Genomic DNA, 21,389 nt, shown 5'->3' on the forward strand with positions numbered 1-21,389 from the left:
ATCAAGGACGCTGGTTTGAGTGAAGCTCACAGTGTTGATAATCCTTTCCCTACAGGGTTAAAGTTAGATGAAGAATCTCCTGCCTATGAAAAACTAGAGAGCTATAGAAGATTAGTTGGGAGATTGTTATATTTAGGCTTTACCAAGCCTGATATTGCTTTTGCTACACAACAATTGAGCCAGTTCATGAGTATTCCTACTTGTATCCAAATGGAGGCAGCCAAGCATGTCGTGAAATACTTGAAGGGTACGGTGGGTTTGTATTACACAGACAATTCTGATTTATCTCAAATGAGAGGCTATTGTGATTCAGATTGGGGTAGGTGTTCAGTTACTAGACGATCGATGACAGGCTATTGTGTGTTTGTTGGAGATTGCCTTGTGTCTTGGAAATCAAAGAAACAAGGCCAGTTAGCAAAAGTTCTGCAGAAGCATAATATAGAGCTATGTTAATTACATCTTATGAATTGAAATGGTTGACATATTTGTTGGCTGAATTTCATATTGCACCCCAATTACCAATCACATTGTTTTGTGACAGTCAAGCTGTAATATATATAGCAACCAATCCTGTTTTCCATGAGAAGATGAAGCACGTGGAAATCGACTGTCATTTTGTTCGACAATGTATGGAGGCAGGATTTCTATATACTCCGTATATTACTTCGGCTAATCAGATGGCTTCAGCCTTGAATCAAATACACTTGTATCAAAGTGTTGATGTTTCATCTTCTTTTACTGCAAATGGAAATAAACCCAGTAACAACACAGTTGTGAAAGACAAGATGAAAAGTATTTCATCTTGAGGAGGGGGTGTTAGAGAATAATAATAGTTGAGGGAGTTATATTGTAATTAGCCTTAGAGCTTTTCCTAATTGTATAAATAGCTGATATTTTTCAGCAGCACCAATTAATTGAAATTCCTTTCTTCTTCTTTTATCCGTTTCACTTATAAAAACGTAAAATTCCACAATATTATTCATTGTTTCAATTTAGGAAGTTGCTTTTTTCGGTGGTTATGTTTTGCTTATATGTAAGAATAATTTTTTTTAAGATAAAAATGTATTTGGTTGCAATTAGAACTTAATTGTGTATTTTTAATACTTTGTTTTCTAAATAAAACATACCACATACCTTTATTTGTAAACTACATGCCTCTATTTGCAAATTGGACAAACCACAAGCATTTTTTTCATACTTTCCCCTTTATACTAAGCAGTATAATCTATGTATTTATATTTATATTTGCCTTGCCTTCGTCGTCAAATGGTCTATATCTTTTTTTAAAAATTTATATTTATTAAAGCCCTAATTCACAAATAGCCCCCTAAACTTGTCCAAATGTTGCAACTGTCCCCCTCAACTTTCAATTGTAACAACTTACCCCTTAAACTTGTTCAATTGTAAAACATAACCCCAAATTGGGAAATTTTTTTAGCCCGTACTTGAAGCAACAGTAAAAGCATTTTCTCGGATTCGTATCACGCCAAAGATCTGATTATCACACTCCACGAGCATTGCAGATTTTGCATTTCACGCGTTTCTTCAACTGCAGTCCATGTCAATAATTTGGGGTTATATTTTACAATTGGACAAGTTTAAGGGTTACAATTAGACAAGTTCGAGGGGTAAGTTGTTACAATTGAAAGTTGGAGGGGGCAGTTGCAACATTTGGACAAGTTCAGGGGGTTATTTGTGTATTAAGCCTTTATTAAACGGTTCGGTTAATCGTTAACCGCGGTTTTTGAACACTCTAACTTGAAACCGGTACCTATATATTTTTTTCACCATTAAGAAAACCACCGGTTCAGTTAACCACTTTTTTCGGTTCGGATTATCGGTTTTTGGTTCGGTTACCGGTTTGACCGGTTTTTTTGCCCACCCCTAAGTTCTATATAGATAATTATCAAGTTCTATTCATTTAAATTTTAAGTAGGAAATGATGTTACAGATTGCTTATAAATATGTCCAATCATTAGAAAAGAAATTTACCTTCCTCCATGTTATCTTTATAACTCAAATAAATATCAATTGTGATCCTTTTTGTCTTTTTCTTTTTCTTACCACTTTGAAGTTGCTAACTACACATAGGCGGATAAAATCCATACATAAGTCATAGTCTTACAACCATATAGCAGTTGTTGTCACCCTCAAAATATTAATTTTCATGGCATATAAATTACAAAACATGCTTAAATTATTTAGGGGCACCACAGAAAAATTATAAAAAGTGTCATATATGAATCAAGTATATGATGAGAAGTCAACAAAAAAAAGGCTTAATGCTTCTTCAGCCACCTTAACTTGTCCAAATTAGTCATTTTACCCCTCCAACTCATCGAATGTCCTATTTACCCCCTTAACTCCATAAAAATGGTATTTCTCACCCCTTTAACTTGTCCAAATTTGTCATTTTACCCCTTCTCAACTCATTGAATATCCTATTTACCCTATTAACTCCATAAAAGTGACATTTCTCACCACTTATGATCCTATTTACCCTCTTAACTCCATAAAAATGGTATTTCTTATCCCTTTATAGTAGTCAAAAAAGTTGGAAAGAGAAAGAACGAATAAAAAATACAAATAACAAGAACATTAATATAAACAAGTTAAATACATGATTGACTCAACTTTTTGGTTCTAGATCGATAGATTAAATTTTCGAGCAAGTTACATGCTACTTGAGCGAGCAACAACCTTGTGCTACTTGACCGAGCAACATTTTGGACTAACTAAAATTATCAATCAACTTTTTGGTTCTAGATCGATAGATTAAATTTTCGAACAACTTTTTAGATATTTTGTTTTGTAAATAGGAAATTTTCTATCTCTAGATGAAACTAACTTTATAAAGACTTTTTTTTGATATATATTGTAATTATTGAATGATTGATCTTTCAATCTTTATTACATGGTAGTTTTTTATGATTAATTTATGTTGAGATGTTTTAATTGTGAAAAATGATGATTTAACTAAGGCATTGTTTATTACTATATATTTTTTTGGTGATAAAATCATTTTTATATAATAAGGGAAATTTTAGTTATTTTAAAAAAATGAATGAGAGAAATATTTATTATTGTAATTCTTATTTAATAAGTGGTTTTTTTTTATTATTGTAAATAATTTCTAATAAGGGTTTTAATCATTATAAGTACTCTTTATAAAGAGGTTATTTATAAAGTGGTGAAGCTCTTAGCCTAGTGGTTGAGAACTTACCTATGCCTTGGGAGGTCATGGGTTCGAATCACATCCGGGTCTGGTGGGAATTTTTCTTTCTTCTTTAATGTAAGCGCATTGCGCAAATTTTAAAAAAAAATATAAAGACGTTATTTATCATTATAAATATGTTTTAATAAGGGTTATTATTATTATACATGCTTTTTAATAAGTGTTTTTTTTTATTATTATAAATATTTTTAATAAGGGATTTGATTATTATTCATAATATATTTTTTTAAGGGTTTTTAATCATTATTATTTGTTAATAATAAGAGGCATTTTAATCATGTAAAGAGGTTTTTAATAAGTGTTTTTTGTGTTATTGTAATTAGTTTTAATAAGGGGATATTTAATTATTATAAAAAGTTATTAATAATGGTATATTTTCTACTATTGTAAGTTTAATAATAAGGGGACATACGGTATTTGGACTTTTAATAACAGATTTTCCCATTACTAAAAGCTTTTTTTTGTAGTGGATAATGTACCAAAATAGGCCTATGATTTTTGGGGAAGTATCAATTTAGGTTCCACTTACAAAATAGCATAAATATAGGTTTAACGTTTAATTTTTTTTATCAATTTAGCCTTCGATAACGGATTGTAAGAGATGAAAAATACCACTTTTATGGAGTTAAGGGGGTAAATAGAACATTTTATGAGTTGGGGAGATAAATGGACTAGTTGAGGGGTGAGAAATACCACTTTTATGTAGTTAAGGGGTAAATAGGACATTCGATAAGTTGAGGGGTAAAATAACCAATTTGGACAAGTTAAGGGGGCTGGAGAAACATTAGGCAAAAAAAAAACTATCAATTCTCCCAACCAGAGTAACATACAAATTCAACCAATTCAGAAAAGAACATGTGTTATTAAATAATTATGTCACATTAACCAAAAAATAATAATTATGTTTACCTAACACATGAAATTGGAAGACTTACAGTTACTAATCCAAAAGATAATTAGATACAAATGAGCAAAATAAGAAGAGAACTTCGCACAATAATGTCAATCCATAATGAGAACCATGGCTCTAGAAATTTGCGAAGGAATTTTATTAGATGATGGGAAGAACCGTGCTAGAGAATTAAGGAAAATTAAATTGAAAGTAAATTGCCAAAGCCACCACTGATGAACGCATTCTTTACAGTTTTAGAGGCAAAAAAATATTACCCTGGGTGAAGAAGAAGCAAGGACTGTGGTGCCGCCTCCACTGTGAGAAGATCAGTTTTCAGATTTCTTTGTTTTGAATTCAAATTCCTTTAAGAAATTTTCTTCCAATTCCTAATAAAAAAGATTCAATTTTTGAATAAAAAAAACAGAGATAAATTTACAACCCAGAAAGTGAAAAAACTGAAGCTTACCAACATAGGATTATCCGCCAATAAAACGTGTAATCTGAATAGATAAAGAATGGGTAGATTGAGAATGTGGGTAATTATTTGGGAACCCTTTATCACCATGTTATGCAAAGTTAAGGAGAAAAGTTGTGAAGAAGAAGAAGAGTTACAGTATTTTAAGAAAATGCCACGTCAGCCATAGATATCTTCAAGAGATGACACATCAGTACTATTAACTACAAATTTAGCATATAGTATAGATTCCTTTTATATTTAAGCAAATAATATGTGGCAAGTCTGACTAGTCTTTTAGCTTTTTTTTTTAGCTTATATGGTCAATTGGTTATTAAGCTTTAAAATAGGTCAATAAAATTAGGCATAGTAGATTGACTCTCTCAACTTTGCAAGTGTCTAACCAGTTTTCTAAACTTGTTTATTTCGTATCACCAGTTCCCTAAACTTGTCCATAAAAATTTATTAGCTTCCCTGAACTTTGCAAATGACTCACCAGTTCCCTAAATTTGCTTATTCTGTAACAACTAAATACGAAAACTTATTAAACCTAAATTCTAAAAATACATCTTCATCTATTTGTGAGGTAATTTTTTCTTCCCCTGCCTTTCAAACTATTATAAGAGTTAGTGTTGTAAGATTGAGATCGAAATAAGATGGTATATCCAATTCGTACATAAGATAGTATATTTTTTTTCCACATCCAACATATGTTTGTGATTTGTTACGGATAAAATGATGCACGTGTGAAGTGTAGATGACAAGATTCATGACCGAGAAGATAATTTGATGAATTATTTCTCCAATTAACCCAATTTATCAATGTTAGGGGTAAAATGCTCTTAGCTTCCAACGTTAGGGACAATATTGCACCATTTTAGACGTTAGGGGTAAAATTACTCCTGTCCCAAAACGTTATGGTTATTTTTGCACTTTAATAAGAGTTAGTATTATGGTTTTTCTATAAATTTTATGGACAAGTTTAGGTAGCTCGTGATACGAAATAAGCAAGTTTAGGGAGCTGATGAGACACTTGCAAAGTTTAGGGAGCCAATCTACTATTATGGATAAGTTCAGAGAGCTGGCGATATATTAAGCCATAAAATTATTTCAGTTTTGCTTTTGACCATAATAAAATCATTCATGGTGCCGAAATGATGGTATGAACTATTTGCAAGGGAACTCAATGTCACGTGTTAGTCGCACATGAAAAAAAATCATGTGGGAGATACATTGATTATGATTATAAATTTAAAAAAAAATAAAATTAATTGGAGTTCGACCCATCTATCCTTCCTTGTACATCCCCTCTAACAAACAACGTATATAAAGAGCCAATTTTTATCCCTATCTCACCTCGTATATCACCTCTGTTAAACATAGTGGTAGTGTATTTAGGAAACCACAAGTACCTAATAGTACAATACTATGACAAAACTCAATAACTATTTAAATTATTCTGTGATCTTCATCTCGAGATTAGCGAACGGAGCTACTCATGCTATGGCTAGGCATGCTCGGTCCAATGCTAGTTTCTTTAGTGATTTTTCTATCCATGATTTGTTGGTTTCTATAGTTTGTAATAAATCTTTCTTAATTTCTTAATAACATTTTGTTTGGTTTCAAAAAAGAAACTATTTAAATTATTTATTTAGCTTTTTATTTGAGAGGAAGTTGACTTAAACCCCATAGATCCACTCCAAACCCTGATTTCATGCTCTTCAATTCACTCGGATCTCTCCCTCAGTGCCACAGTTCATTGCCTTGCACAGTCTTCTTGTTTGGCCATCCTAGGTCTTTAACGCTCAGGAATTCTATACTTATATTTCTGGGTAAGCTCATTGTTGGAGCGACCAAATTAGTGTCCATAATTTTACAGTTGTGCATTTTGTAATTTAAGATGGAATTTGTCTGGTTCTTTTTAATTGCTTAATTTTCTTTGATTATTGGGATAATTCCAATTTTCTAATATAAATTGGACTCAATTCCTCTTGCTAAGAAAAATTGTTTTGTATGGATTTTTATAAATCGATAATCAGATAATTTCAAGTGAATTTTGTTTTACTTGGTATATAAGTGAGTCACAAAAATTAGTTTGACAAGTTAAATTTGTTGTTGTCAACACCTAACCGCGTTGATCTGAATCACGTATGGATGGTAATACTGCCTTTCAGGTTTAATGAACAGTTCTTTTCAGTTTCCAACTAACCAGGCTTAGACCATCTCCAACACATTTCATCAAATTTACTACATCAAACCATGTTTTCATCATTTTCTCTCTCTGTTTTGATGTTGCTACAATGTTTTTACTCCAACCCATTTCATCATTATTAGAGTTAAATGATTTTGTATGGATTGATTATTAGTGTTAAATGATTTTTGATTTCTGGTTTTTATGTATATAAAATAAATGAAAAAGAAAATAAATAATATTATTTTATTAAATGATGCTCCATCAAAAAAATTGATGGAGCATCAAATTTGATGATAAATGATCGTATTTTGATGCATACGGTTTGATGATAGGTTGGAGATGGTCTTAGAGCTGCTATGAAGCACTGATACTTTCCGGAGGTCACCGTACGCGTATCCGATACTCCGGGTGAGGGGATTCCGCGGGATACGTACGGACACGCCTGGGAGTATCCCCTTTTTCTTTAAATGAGGGGATACGCGGGGACACACCAGGGACACTTCGGGGATATTTTACGGGTTTTTTTTAAAAAAAAACTTCGAAAGTATAAGGTTTTTTTTTTTAAAACTCAAAAAATATAAGGATTAAAATGAAATAATCTCAGGATTACTAGTATATACCGACACTAAATCTATTGAACCCTAACAAAATTGAAATTCCTAAATCTTTTCCCTCATCTGGTCGAGTTCTTCTGTTAAGTGGTTCTGTGCAATCAGTTGTCTTCCTCGATTGCTTTGTTCAAGTCGATCCCTCTCATCTGGTGGATCTGCTTTGATCGAGTTTTTCCTCTCATCTGGTCGATCTGCTATGAATTAATTAATTATTAGTTAATATTATAGATGTTATTTGTGGTTTTATAATGACTTGAGAGTATTATTTCTGTTTTTATAATGACTTTGTGAATATGATTTGTGATTTATATATTTATGTATCTTTTGAATTTTCATTATAAATGATATATATATATATATATATATATTATTAATTATATATAAAATTTGCCGTATCGAGCCTACCCGTACCGGTGCTTCATAATAGAACTGTAATTCTGGTGAAAGTTGTATGCTCTTGGCTTGGAAAATGATTTTTCATTGTGATTGTTGTTTGAAAATCATGGAAGTTTCTTTGAATTATTGCTTAAATGAGAATGATAAATTTGGAGACCCTAAGAAGGCTCGTGATTAGTGTGGCTGGATTCTGTTTCCCTTTTTCGCTATTTGTTTTTTCCTGCTTCATTTTGCTTCACTTAGTGAACTATATTTTGAAAGTTTTCCATAGCCCTAAGATGAGTCCAGGCTTTAAATCATTCACAGTGTTAAAGGCATAAAAAGATGGAATTTACAGCTTGAAATGTAAAAACTTCAAATATGGGTTGACATCTAGAAGAGTAGAAGCCATGTATATGCTTGCATTGTTGTTATCAAAGAAATTAAATTGTCAGCCTTTGTTTCTGAATGGTAGAGAACTTTTAAACTTTGTAGCTAATTTTGATGACTTCATCTTCCAATAGTTAGGACATTAATTGAGAGCATAAGCTTTGAAGGCTTTTAATTTGTTCACTATATGCAGTGAGACCATAAAGAAATTATGTCTGAGGCTTCATATGTTTTAGACTTTTATCACCTTTAGATTTCAGAAGATTACTATGACCATTTTCTATTATTAGTAAATATGGTTTTTGTTTGTCGGCTTTTTATCATTTCTTGAGGTGCACTGTGATGCATACAAATGTGCATTGCTTTACCTATTTGTGTAAGGAACATATTCTTGTTGCTCTTTGAGATGATATGTTCATAGTTGCAAATGCTAAGTCGATCCTTTTGCTTCAACTGTAATTCTTACGTAGAGTGTTTCCACAGGATTTGTGAGCTCTAATGAAAGAAGAAGCTAGTATTATCCCAAGTAATGAAATGCAAAATGGTGGTTCTATGCAAGCCCAATCCATCACATACAATTCTAAGGTTTTCAGTTTGCATAGCATCTTTACATTTTGTTGTGATGTGGGTGTAATTCAAAAGCAATTCTTCTCTTATTTATATTTTGTTTTATGGAGTTGACATTTGTAAAAAAAAAACAGAAATTTCACATTGCAATTTGTTCGTTTTTTAGACATCCTTTAAGTTACTGGAGCTTATTTACAATGTAAAGTAGGTCAAAGAACTAATTGTTAAATTGTAACATTTGCAGAAATTTCAAGATGATCTACAAGCAGCAGGAATCAAAATCAAGCAGCATGAGGATAACTTGAAAATTTTGAAAAGTCAATGAAACAAATTAGAAACCTCAATACTTGATCTGCAAGCTATGCTAAATTTTATTTTTTGTGCCTTTTCTAGAGGATTAGTTCTTCTTGAAGATTACTCAACTAAGAAGTATTTGCATGTGCTGTTCACTTGGATAAAAGCACATCTAGGAACAAATTTATGTTGTGTAGTGTAATGGTTTTTAATTTAAGCATGGTAGCTACCTAACAAATTCAACTGAGTCACCTGTTTTTAATTCTTGGTTCTCCAGGTGCTTTAACTACTGTGGTGACAATGTTTAGATCTGTCACTCGTATATACTGTTTCCTTCAATGTTTTAGTTAATTTAATTAGACAAAATATTTCAGTAAAGTTTTTGCTGATATAAACCGAAAATGATGTTGTTAGGAAACTGTTGTAGCTAGTCTAAATCAGAGTAAATTTATTTAGAAATTGTTATTTTCAGAATTATCATTTATTTAGGAAGTCTTAGTATTAGTAGAAATAGGAGTTTATTTTCAGAACTATTATTTAGGAAGTTCTAATTCTAATAGGATAGGAGTTTGTTTTCAGAATTTTTATTTAGGAAGTGTTAAATCTAATAGAATAGGAATCCTAGTTTAAGTCTGCCTTTTGTACTATTATAGAAAGGAACCATTTATCATTGGTAAAGTACTATTTGAAAAACAAATTCAGAGGTCAGGAATTCTCATCATAGAGATCCGGGTTTCTCTCTAACGAGCTGCATTAATTAATTCTCATCATACTAGCTCGAAAGAAAAAGAAGTAAGATTCACTTCCTGATTTCAAGGTTCAAGGATCCGGAATTTGATCCAAAGTTCAGGAGCTTAACAAAGTGGTATTAGAGCAAGTTATGGCTGAATCAAGTAATGTGGAAAAACAGTTTGAAGCCTTTTGAGCTTCATATTGCAAAGACAGGCCAAAGGTGGAGGCCATGGTACTCAAACTAGAAATTATCACAACAAGGAAGGAGACTGGAGGGTGGACAGTAGAATACGACCGCAGAGGAGGTCTGCTTCCAAAATTCTCGAAACTGGTTTTCTAAGTTTGGTGGGTCATATGATCCCTTGAGCTGGTTGGTTGCATATGTGTGAGCATTTTAATAAGCATCAACACACTGTTGAAGAAGAAAATGTGGTACTAGCTTCCTTCCGCTTGGAAGGACGTGCTGAATCATGATTCACAAAGAGAGGGGTAAACTGCAGTTGACATTGGAAGAGTTTCAATCCAGAGGTTTGGACCATCAATCCAGGATGATACAATTGGAGAATTGGTGAAAGTTAAACAGATAGGCACAATTGAGGATTAGGACGATTTGAACAACTACCGGCAAGGACGCGAAGATGAGCATTTCGATGGCAAAACAGGAGGTCGGAATATTCCTGAGTGGGCTGAAAGGCACAATAGTGGTTAAAGTAGAGTTGCATAAGTCTGCTGAATTGCCAAGGCTATATGAAAAAAGAGAAATTATCAAGATGGGACTGTTGGCCAGCAGTGGAAGGACCGTTTAGAGAAACGAAAGACTAAGAGGATTTGTTATAATTATGACTAATCATATACATGAGGACATCAGTATGAACCTTTACTAGAACCAGATGATGAAGATCCTATCACCAACTGATGCTTTGGTGAAAGTAGCTCCAGTTATCATCTTTGTGCATGAGATCACACTCATTTTTGTAGGGGAAGGCAATGTTAAAACTGTTGTAGCTAGTCTATATCATAATAAATAGTTATTTTGATTAGGTTTAGGACTTACTAGTTTCATAATTGTTATTTATTTAGGAAGTCTTAGTCCTTGAGGAGTAGGAATTTATTATCAGAATTGTTATTTAGGAAGTTTTAATTCTAATAGGGGTATGATTTTATTTTAGAATTTTTATTTAGGAAGTTTGAATGATAATATGAGCAGGAGTCCTAGTTCAAGTCTGCCTTTTGTACTCCTCATTTGAAAAACAAATTCTGAGGTCAGGAAATTAATTCTCATTATAGGTAAGCTAGGTCGAAAAAGAAAAGAAGATTTACTTCTTGATTTCATAGTCAAGGACCCGTAACTCAATCCAAAGCTCAGAACTTATAGTGTGAGCAGTTTTTTTTATCTCAACTTCCAGCCAGTGTTTCCGAATGAAAGGATTTACTTTTAGATGCTAGAATTGTTTGGAGATTTTATGTGTATAATGATTTGTGATGCATAATATCTCTTTCCATTTTCATTTTTTTTTTATACTGACAAGTTTCCCTTAGTTATTCTTGGTAATTATCACTCCGCAAGACCTCCTAGTGGTGAAAGCCATTCCTCCAATCAGAGTGAGGCAGAAATAGTAAAGCATGAAACTTCTGCTGCAGGCATTCCGTGTCAGCTGACAACACATCATGGTACTCATGCACCTCAACTCGCATTCACTAACGATGTGCTTGGTATTGTTGCTACTCTGGGCAAGGTGGATGATGATAATCTTAGCAGGTTAGTTTGAAGTTGCATGTTATCTGTTATTGATATTTACTATCTATCTAACATGTAGATTCTTCCTCTTCTATGAAATAAGTCTTATGATTAGTTTCCTTGCTGATATAGCATACTGTTCCTTGTTCTAATGTAGTCAGTTAATCTATGTACTCCACAATTCCAAGAGCCCTTATTATTTTCAATCAGTGAAATGCCTCCGTACTTACTGCCACGCTGATCTTTGCTTTAAAGAGCTGCATGATAATGCAGTTGTTGTTAGTTATCTGCACTGTTTTCAATCTACTTTTACTTATTCTTTCTTAATTGCAGGCTTTGCTAGGAATTGTTTGCAAAACTTACGAAGGTGTTAAATCTCTTGAAACTTATGACAAGGAAGGCCATATAAATAGTGATTATGAAATTCGAGGCTTTGGTACTACTATCGGACGGACTCTGGATGGTCGATTTCTTGTCATTTGTCTTGAAAACTTAAGGCATGTATCTCTTTCTTTTCTTTATTGAAGTTTGATATTCAGCTCTTGAATTACAAACTTTTTTTCCCTTGTAGACCTTACTGTGGTGAATTTGTGGATGATGACCCTCAAAGAAGGCTTGATCTTCTAAAGCCAAAATTGCCTAATGGCGAGTGCCCACCTGGATTTATTGGTTTCGCTGTTAACATGATCCATGTGGCTTACATGAATTTGTTGTATGTATCCGATGTGTATGGCCTCAGAAAGACTCTATTTTACAGCCTCTTTTCTCGCCTGCAAGTTTACAAAAGTGATGGAGCAATTTCACTGGATGGAGGGATTATTAAGCCTAATGGTTTCTTTTCCTTGTGGAATCGGTAAGTGTTTTGCTTTCATTATTGACATTTGTCTTCCAATTGGATCTAATGGTGAATTTCATTGTTTTACAGCATCTCCTTTTGTGGTATTTCGGAATTTGCTTTCTGCATGTAGGTAGTTTAAATGCACTAAGAAAGAAATGTCTTTCTGAATCGTGATAGATTGTAGAATTATGTTTGTGCTATAATTCGATTATAATAGGCCACCTATAGGGTTCATAGCATTAGCCTCTAACCTTCCAAATTCAACTCATGATATTTGGTGCATGGATTTTTCTTCCGCCAATTTTTGTACAACTATCATACAAAAGAAAAGAAATATGTATTTTGTCTAGAATGTCGATCCAAAGGGTGAGCCTTGGCGCAACGGTAAACGTTGTTGTTGTGTGACCGAGAGGTCACGGGTTCAAGTCTTAGGAGCAGCCTCTTGCCAATGAAATTGGCAGTGGAAGGGTTGCCCCAGTAGACCCTGACTGATGTTGATGTAAGATTTCCAAAACCTTCCATGTCAGCAAATCCACCTTATAACTGCATGGAAACTGAGAATCAGCTCAAGCAGAAGACATTGGAAAAGGAGAAGTTGACAGATGATTTAAAGTGAGAGCAAATGCTGTTGAATTCTGGGAGATTCAATTATGAGAGTAAGAAGGAAGAGTTTGTTAAGGTTCTCGCACAAACTTCTGCATACACAGCTCAAGTATTTCACTGAACACATCTTAATTGAGTTAGATTGGAGTTGTATTTGATAAATATTGAACACAATAGACAAATTGCAACGCAATGCAAAGAGTATTTGTTATTTAGAATGTAAACTGAGGAAGCTTTAAATAGCTTTACAGTGAACAGAAATCCAAAAACAGAGACTAACGTATCCCACATATACAGGAAACGTGATTACAGCAAAGACCAAATCAAACTCTAACTTATTCCTAGTTTCTAGGAACTTATTGTTAACAGCAAAGACTAATTCAAACAAGAAGACACGTTACTTAACACTTATTGTTAACAGCAAAGACTACTTCAAACAAGAAGACACGTTACTTAACAAAACTCTCCCCTAAACTAAACTTGCTTACAACAAGTTAGTTTATACCCAAGCTGCTTCGAACACCAAGTGCTTCTCTAAGCTTCTCAAATTGATCAAGCTTTAACGGTTTTGTCATGATATCTGCAACTTGCTCATTCGTGCCACAATATTCCATTTTAATTGACCCATCATTTACAAGATTTCTTAAAAAATGAAATCGTACATCAATATGTTTGCTTCTCCCATGAAGTATCGGATTATTTGCAAGTTTAATAGTAGAAGAATTGTCACAGAGAACCTTCACAGAGTCAATTTTTGTACCTTCAGTTTGTTTCAGAATTCTCTGCATCCAGACACATTGACACGCACATGAGGCAGCAGCTATATATTCTGCCTCTGTAGTTGACAGACTCACTACAGGTTGCTTCTTGGACACCCAAGCTACAGTTCCTCCACTTAATACGAAAGCATATCCTGATGTACTCTTTCGATCATCTATATCACTGTCCGTATATGCCATTAACTCAGTTGTGCAGCCTCGTTTGTAAACAATGCCAAAATCAGTAGTACTTTGAATATATCTCAAGATTCTCTTAGCTGCTAACATATGTATCTCCATTGGTTTTGACATAAATCTGCTTATGAGACATACACTGTACATCAAATCTGGTCTTGTGACAGTCATATATAGCAAGCTTCCAACAATCTGCTTGATCAAGGTTCCATTTACTTGAGTGCCTTCCTCCTCATTTGATAGTTTGTTTCCTGGAACAATTGGATTTCTGACTCAATTGCACCCTTTCATCCCGAATTTTTCAAGCATTTCACTGGCATATTTCTTCTGGCTGATGAAAATGCCATTTACTCCTTGATGAACTTCCACTCCCAAGAAATACTTTATTTCTCCTAGATCAGTCATCTCGAACTCATTCTTCATAGAGTTTTTGAAATTTTGTATCATAATCAAATCATTGCCTGTAAAAACAAGATCATCAACATAGAGACTTATAATTAGAATCTTGTTGTTCTCCTGTTTTACAAACAAGGTAGGATCACATCAGCTTCTTTCGAACCCTTCTTTGACGAAGTATCCTTCAATTCTACTAAACCACGCCCTTGGAGCTTGCTTTAAGCCATAAAGAGCTTTGTTTAGTTTGTATACTTTGTTCTCATCTCCCTTAACTTCATAGCCTTGTGGCTGAGCGACGTAGACGTCTTCTTTGAGTTCTCCGTGTAGAAATGCGCTTTTAACGTCTAGTTGAAACAACTTCCAACCATTTTTCGCTGCTACTGCAATTACCATACGAATAGTATCCCATCGTGCTACTGGTGCAAAGACCTCATTGTAGTCAATTCCCTTTTCTTGAGCATACCCTTTTGCCATGAGACGTGCTTTACATTTGTCAATCTCTCCATTTTCGTTCATCTTGGTTCGATACACCCACTTGACACCTATCACCTTCACTTCCAAAGGAGCCTTTATAAGTTCCCAAGTTTGATTTTTCTTTATTGCTTCGATTTCAAGATCCATTGCATCCCTCCATTTCTTCAATTTTGCTGCTTGTTCATAGAAAATGGGATCAGCAGATATACATAGAGCAAAGTTTTGTACCTCATCTTCAGAGAATCCTTCTCCACTTGTGTAATCTTCTAAGTAGGCATGAGCTCTTCGTTCTCTGATTGAGAAAGATGAATTAGAGGTATTGTTGGGGCTGGAATTCGGTGAGTTAGAGCTGGAACTTGCTGAATTTGGAACATCACTGTTGGAGCTTGAATTTTCTGCGTCATTGGAGGTGATGTCTTCATCTACATCTGCTGTATTTTCTTCATCTAAATCTGCTTCTTCTTCACTTTCATCTCCTTGATTGTGGGCTTCTTCATATTCTTCTCCCCAATCAAGTACATCAGTAGTCTCCTCTTTTGTTTTTGCCCAATCCCATCTTTCATCTTCTTCAAAGATGACATCTCTGCTGATGGTTACTTTCTTTGTGAAAGGATTAATCAGCTTATATCCTTTGGACTCCACACTGTAGCTGATTAGGACTAATTTCTGACTTTTTGCATCTAACTTCAATCTCTTAGCATCAGGTACATGAACATTTCCAATGCAGCCAAAGACCCTGAAATATTCAATGTTAGGTTTCAAATCGCTCCAACATTCTTCTGGAGTTTTATTTTTCACAAAGGCAGTGGGACTCCGATTGAGAATGTGACATGTCCACTTCGCAGCATCTGGCCAAAGAATTTTGGGCATTTGTTTTTCTTCAAGCAAGCATCTCACCATATTGAGGATTGTACGGTTTTTACGCTCCGCAACTCCGTTTTGCTGAGGCGTATACGCCGTAGTAAGTTGTCTTCTTATGCCTTGTGTTTTGCAAAATTCTGAAAATTCTTTGGAGTTGAATTCTCCTCCTCTATCTGTTCTTAAGCTGCACATTGATAGACCACACTCTTTCTCCACCATTATTTTGAAATTTTTGAAAGTCACAAAAGCTTCACTCTTTTCGTTCAGAAAATAAATCCACAGCTTTCGACTAAAGTCATCTATGAATGTTAATATGTACCTCTTTTGACTGTAGGAGGCAGGCGAAATAGGACCGCAAATGTCTGAGTGTATGAGCTGTAATTTCTTTGTGGATCTCCAATTACTCTTCTTTGAAATGGCTACTCTGTGTTGTTTTCCCATCATGCAACTTGTACATTTTTTTGTTGGGGTTTTGATGTTTGCCAGCCCTCGAACCATCTCTTTGTTGTGCAGCAATGCTAGATTTTTATAGCTCAGATGCCCAAATCTTTGATGCCAAATTTCACTCGATTCTTCAATTTGTGCGTTGAAGCAAGAAGGTGATTTCATGAGAATGTTTGCAATAACTACAAACATTTTGTTTGCTGTCATTTCGCTTTTCATTATAACACCACGGGTCGGATGATATAACTTGCACACTCCATGTTTGATAAGAATGGTGATTCCTCGTTCTTGTAATTGACCTATGCTCATCAGGTTATTACGCAATTCAGGTACATAAAAAACATCACTCACAATTTGGATTTGGCCTCCAACTTCGAGCTTGATACTTCTTTCCCCATCACCATCAGCTTGGAATCATTCCCAAGTTTAACCGAATGCTTAAAAACTTCATCAAGTCGTGTGAACCACTCTTTGTTTCCTGACATGTGGTTCGAACATCCAGAATCAAGAAACCAGATCCCTTTCCTTTTGTCTTGCTTGAGATCAACTTGCGCCATTAACAACATCTCATCTTCATCATCAATCTCGGCATAGTGAGCCCGTTTCTCTGAATTTTGACATTCATGCTGAAAATGTCCCAAATTGTGACATGTATAGCATTCAATAGCAGATTTGTGAAAGAACGATCTGCCTCTGCCTCTTCCTCGACCTCTAAACGTGCCTTTACCTCGTCCACTCGGTCTTCATGTGTAACTTTCAATACTTGATCTTCTTCTACAGATCCTTTCATCCTTTGTTCGTGAATTAAAAGGATGCTTTGGAGTTCATCCACAGTTAAAACATCAACATTATTTGATTCTTCAATTGAACATACCACATAGTTGAATTTTGGAACTAAGGATCGAAGAATCTTTCCTGTGATATCAGCTTCTTTGAGACTTTCACCACATGATTTCATCCTTTTGGCAATTGAGAGTGTTCTTCCAAAATAGGCATTGACACTTTCCCCTTCTTTCATCTTCAGAATTTCGAATTCAGTTTTTAGGGTTTGAAGTTGTGCTCTTTTAACCCTTGTTGACCCTTTAAATTTCTGCTTCATCGAGTCCCAAATCTGCTTGGATGTATCATCGTTCAGAATGGTTTCCATAATTTCTCTGTCAATGGCTTGATAGAGATAATTCTTTACCTTCTTGTCTTTCAATTGTTGTTCTGCAATAACTTTAGACTCTGCTTCTGATGGCTCTCTTCCTGCTGGAATCTCTGTTATTCCGTCTTCTACTAGGCTCCAGAATTCCTTTGCTCGAAGGAAATTCTCCATCAATTTTGCCCAATGTTCATAGAAGCCATCAAATTTTGGGATAGCTGGTTGCACAAAACCATTATTGTTGCTTTCTGCCATCTCTTCACACTCTTCTCTTGTGTTTCTCTCACACTTTTCTCTCTCAATCAGGCATGTTCTGGCTCTGATACCAAATGATAAATATTGAACACAATAGACAAATTGCAACGCAATGCAAAGAGTATTTGTTATTTAGAATGTAAACTGAGGAAGCTTTAAATAGCTTTACAATGAACAAAAATCCAAAAACAGAGACTAACGTATCCCACATATACAGGAAACGTGATTACAGCAAAGACCAAATCAAACTCTAACTTATTCCTAGTTTCTAGGAACTTATTGTTAACAGCAAAGACTAATTCAAACAAGAAGACACGTTACTTAACACTTATTGTTAACAGCAAAGACTACTTCAAACAAGAAGACACGTTACTTAACAGTATTTTGGAGATAGCTGGTTGCACAAAACCATTATTGTTGCTTTCTGCCATCTCTTCACACTCTTCTCTTGTGTTTCTCTCACACTTTTCTCTCTCAATCAGGCATGTTCTGGCTCTGATACCAAATGATAAATATTGAACACAATAGACAAATTGCAACGCAATGCAAAGAGTATTTGTTATTTAGAATGTAAACTGAGGAAGCTTTAAATAGCTTTACAATGAACAAAAATCCAAAAACAGAGACTAACGTATCCCACATATACAGGAAACGTGATTACAGCAAAGACCAAATCAAACTCTAACTTATTCCTAGTTTCTAGGAACTTATTGTTAACAGCAAAGACTAATTCAAACAAGAAGACACGTTACTTAACACTTATTGTTAACAGCAAAGACTACTTCAAACAAGAAGACACGTTACTTAACAGTATTTTGGAGAATTCAACAACATTTGCTCTTGCTTTAGATGCAGGCAGGCAGGACAGGGTAGGTTCAACCCTAGATTATATTAGAAGGGGGAATCAAATCCTTATTATGATAACAACTCGGAAAAGTCTTCTATTTTGTTATCGTTTCTGAATGGGTTACGAATTTCTTTTCGTGAAAAGTGCAACTTACTCAGTTACCAGGAGTAATTGGTTTTGTGAAGTCAATGGTTTGAAAACCATCCTTTTCGATCTGTGGTGTGCAGTAAGGACGGGTTCGTATTAGGAGTAGCAGTGGGTAAATTTAGTAACTTTTGGACTCTTAACATCTTCATAATCAATGTTTTTAACAGACTTTTTATATTGACTGAGTTGGAGTTGTTTAAAAATGTTCTGCACTTATGTGAAATTATTTTGGTTTTTCTTTTTGCATACTTTTTGATTAATTTGGATAAATAATTTACTAATTTCTATGTTTTTATATGTTAAGCTAGTCTGCTTTTGGAAATAATTGTATAGTCATTAAGTTTTTTTTGTTTCTATCAATTCTTTAAAATTAATAGTCAAAATAGATTAAATTAAATTTGAAGTGACAACTCTTTATCCTATTTTATAAAAATAAAACATCTATGTTTTTATTTTCCAACATAGTCATAATTTATAATCTCTTCAATATACAGCAATTGATATTAATTTTTTGTATAGTTATAAAAATTTAATTTAGCGATATAGAACTTAATGAAAAAAAAATATTGGCTTAGAATTTGTCCATAATTGTAGATTGACTCTCTAAACTTTACAAGTGTATCACCAGTTGATTGAACTTGATTATTTCGTATCACCAACTCTTTGAAGTTGTCCATAAAAGTATATTAGCTCATTCAACTTTATAAGTGTCTCACCAACTCCCTAAACTTATTTATTTTGTAACAACTAAATACAAAAACCTATCAAACCTAAATTCTAAAAATACATTAAATATCACAAAAGTGGTAGTTTAATAATGTAATTATATATAAAATTACTTATCATCTCATTTATATAAATAAAAGGGTTAAGGTGCAAAAATACCCCCTAACATTTTGGGTCAGGAGCAATTTTCCCCTAATGTAAGAAATGGTGCAATTCTACCACTAGCGTTGGAAACCAAGAGTAATTTTACACCTAACATTAAAAAATTGGATTAATTTGAGAAATAATTCATCAAACTGTCTTCTCGGTCATGAATCTTATCATCTACACTTCACACGTGCGTCATTTTATCAGTAACAAATTACAAACATATGTTGGGATGTGAAAAAATATAAAAAAAATATAAAAATATATTGTATCTTGTAAGAATTTGGCAAAAAATTTCAAAAAATTCACTGAATTTATAAATACTAATCTCTAATTCAATTATTAAATTATAAAAAACATGAAATCATTTTTTAGAACGAATTGATATGAAATTGGTACAGAATAAGTAACAAAAATATATGTGTTTTATAATAGTGTCTGAATATGCCCAAATTATCAACGTGACGGGTAAAATTGCACCATTTTACACGTTAGATGTAAAATTGCTCCTGACCCAAAACGTTAGGGGTATTTTTGTACCTTAACTCTAAATAAAATAAAAAATGATAATTTCGGAAGAAAAACATATGTATCACAATTTCTCTCCAATTTGGGAGTTTAAGAAAAATTACTCAAAATTCACTCACCTACCCCACTTACTAGATAAATTACACTCATGACAACTGGACTTTACTTATTTTAATATTTAGCCACTGAATTTCAATTCTTAACCGTATATCCACTAAATTTTACACTTTTTAACACAGGTTGCCACTCACCTTTAATCAACTCTTCCAAATGGCCGTTAACGATCTCAAAATGAAAATATTAAAGAACTATAGTTTTTTAGAACAACATTTACCATGAAATCATATTTTTTATTTTCCAAAATCACATTTATTGGAGCTTTCTTTCTCTAAAAATTTCATTCTTTCTTCTAACCAAACAATACCTCAATGACTTTAAAACGAAATTTTCAAAAATTAAAGTTCCTTATAATATCATTAACTCTTCGAATTTATTATTTCGAGTCTTCAAGGATCATTTTAAGGCGTTGAGTGATCACTGATATTAAAAATTGTAACATTCAGTGGTCATACTGTTAAGAATTGAAGTTAACCGGCCACATTATTAAAACTGGTTTTTGGGTGTTCGTATTGTTTTCTACCTGGAAACCCTAACTTCTCCTAATATTCAATCTTACTTGTTAATAGCTATGTTTCTGTGTCGTTGCCTTGTCAGGAATATGAATGCCAAGAGATGAAATGACCAGAAATTTAATTATGTGTTATTTTCTTCCGTTTTAGCTGTAGTTGTGATATCCTTCCAGACTTCATTTCACCTTCTTGGTCCAATATCATGTAGATATTGTCCACTCTAGCCCAAATCCAACATATTGGGCCTCACGGTTTTAAAACGCGTCTGCATGTATTGGATTCTCATCTCACTAATAAGCCCCAGTCACTCTCTCTCCATTTCCGATGTGGGATTCAGTTCATTCCTGTCCCCATCGTCATCCCTTAGGGCCGCTCCTTGCTCAGGTCTTCTACCCCGGCGCCACCCACTTCGGACCGGGTCGTTACACTTTTGGACTCTTAACATCTTCATAATCAGTGTTTTTAACTGACTTTTTTGTATTGACTGAGTTTTACAACTTCTTTCATAATAAGTTTTTGTTTCTATCGATTCTTTAAAATTAATAGTTAAAATAGATTACATTAAATCTTTATCCTATTTTAAAATTTGAAGTATAAATTTATAAAAATAAAACATCTATGTTTTTATTTTCCAACATAGTCATAATTTAGTTATAAATATTTAATTTAGCGATATAGAACTTAATGAAAGAAAAATATTGGCCTAGAATTTGTCCATAATTGTAGATTGACTCTCTAAACTTTGCAAGTGTATCACCAGTTTATTGAACTTGATTATTTCGTATCACCAACTTTTTGAAGTTGTCCATAAACGTATATTAGCTCATTGAACTTTATAAGTGTCTCACCAACTCCCTAAACTTATTTATTTTGTAACAACTAAATACAAAAACCTCTTAAACCTAAATTCCAAAA

General features: G+C 33.7%; 1 protein-coding gene and 1 long non-coding RNA gene across 2 annotated transcripts in view; both read left to right on the forward strand.

Moving 5' to 3' along the window:
• Positions 1 to 6,116: 6,116 nt before the first annotated feature.
• LOC136235395 (uncharacterized) lies at positions 6,117 to 9,075 on the forward strand. Its single transcript, XR_010691788.1, has 3 exons — positions 6,117 to 6,413; positions 8,635 to 8,736; positions 8,963 to 9,075. It is a non-coding gene; the product is annotated as an uncharacterized lncRNA (long non-coding RNA).
• A 1,319-nt stretch (positions 9,076 to 10,394) lies between these two features.
• LOC136200497 (protein DEFECTIVE IN MERISTEM SILENCING 3-like) overlaps positions 10,395 to 21,389 on the forward strand; it is a 69,738-nt gene continuing 58,743 nt past the window's right edge. Inside the window, exons 1-3 of the mRNA XM_065990872.1 lie at positions 10,395 to 10,544; positions 10,629 to 10,728; positions 11,284 to 11,503. Coding sequence (XP_065846944.1) covers positions 10,395 to 10,544; positions 10,629 to 10,728; positions 11,284 to 11,503 — 470 coding nt within the window. The remainder of the gene's footprint in view (positions 10,545 to 10,628; positions 10,729 to 11,283; positions 11,504 to 21,389) is intronic.

The sequence above is a fragment of the Euphorbia lathyris genome, chromosome 7, assembly GCF_963576675.1.
Source record: "Euphorbia lathyris chromosome 7, ddEupLath1.1, whole genome shotgun sequence".
In the NCBI taxonomy this organism is placed as follows: Eukaryota; Viridiplantae; Streptophyta; class Magnoliopsida; order Malpighiales; family Euphorbiaceae; genus Euphorbia; species Euphorbia lathyris.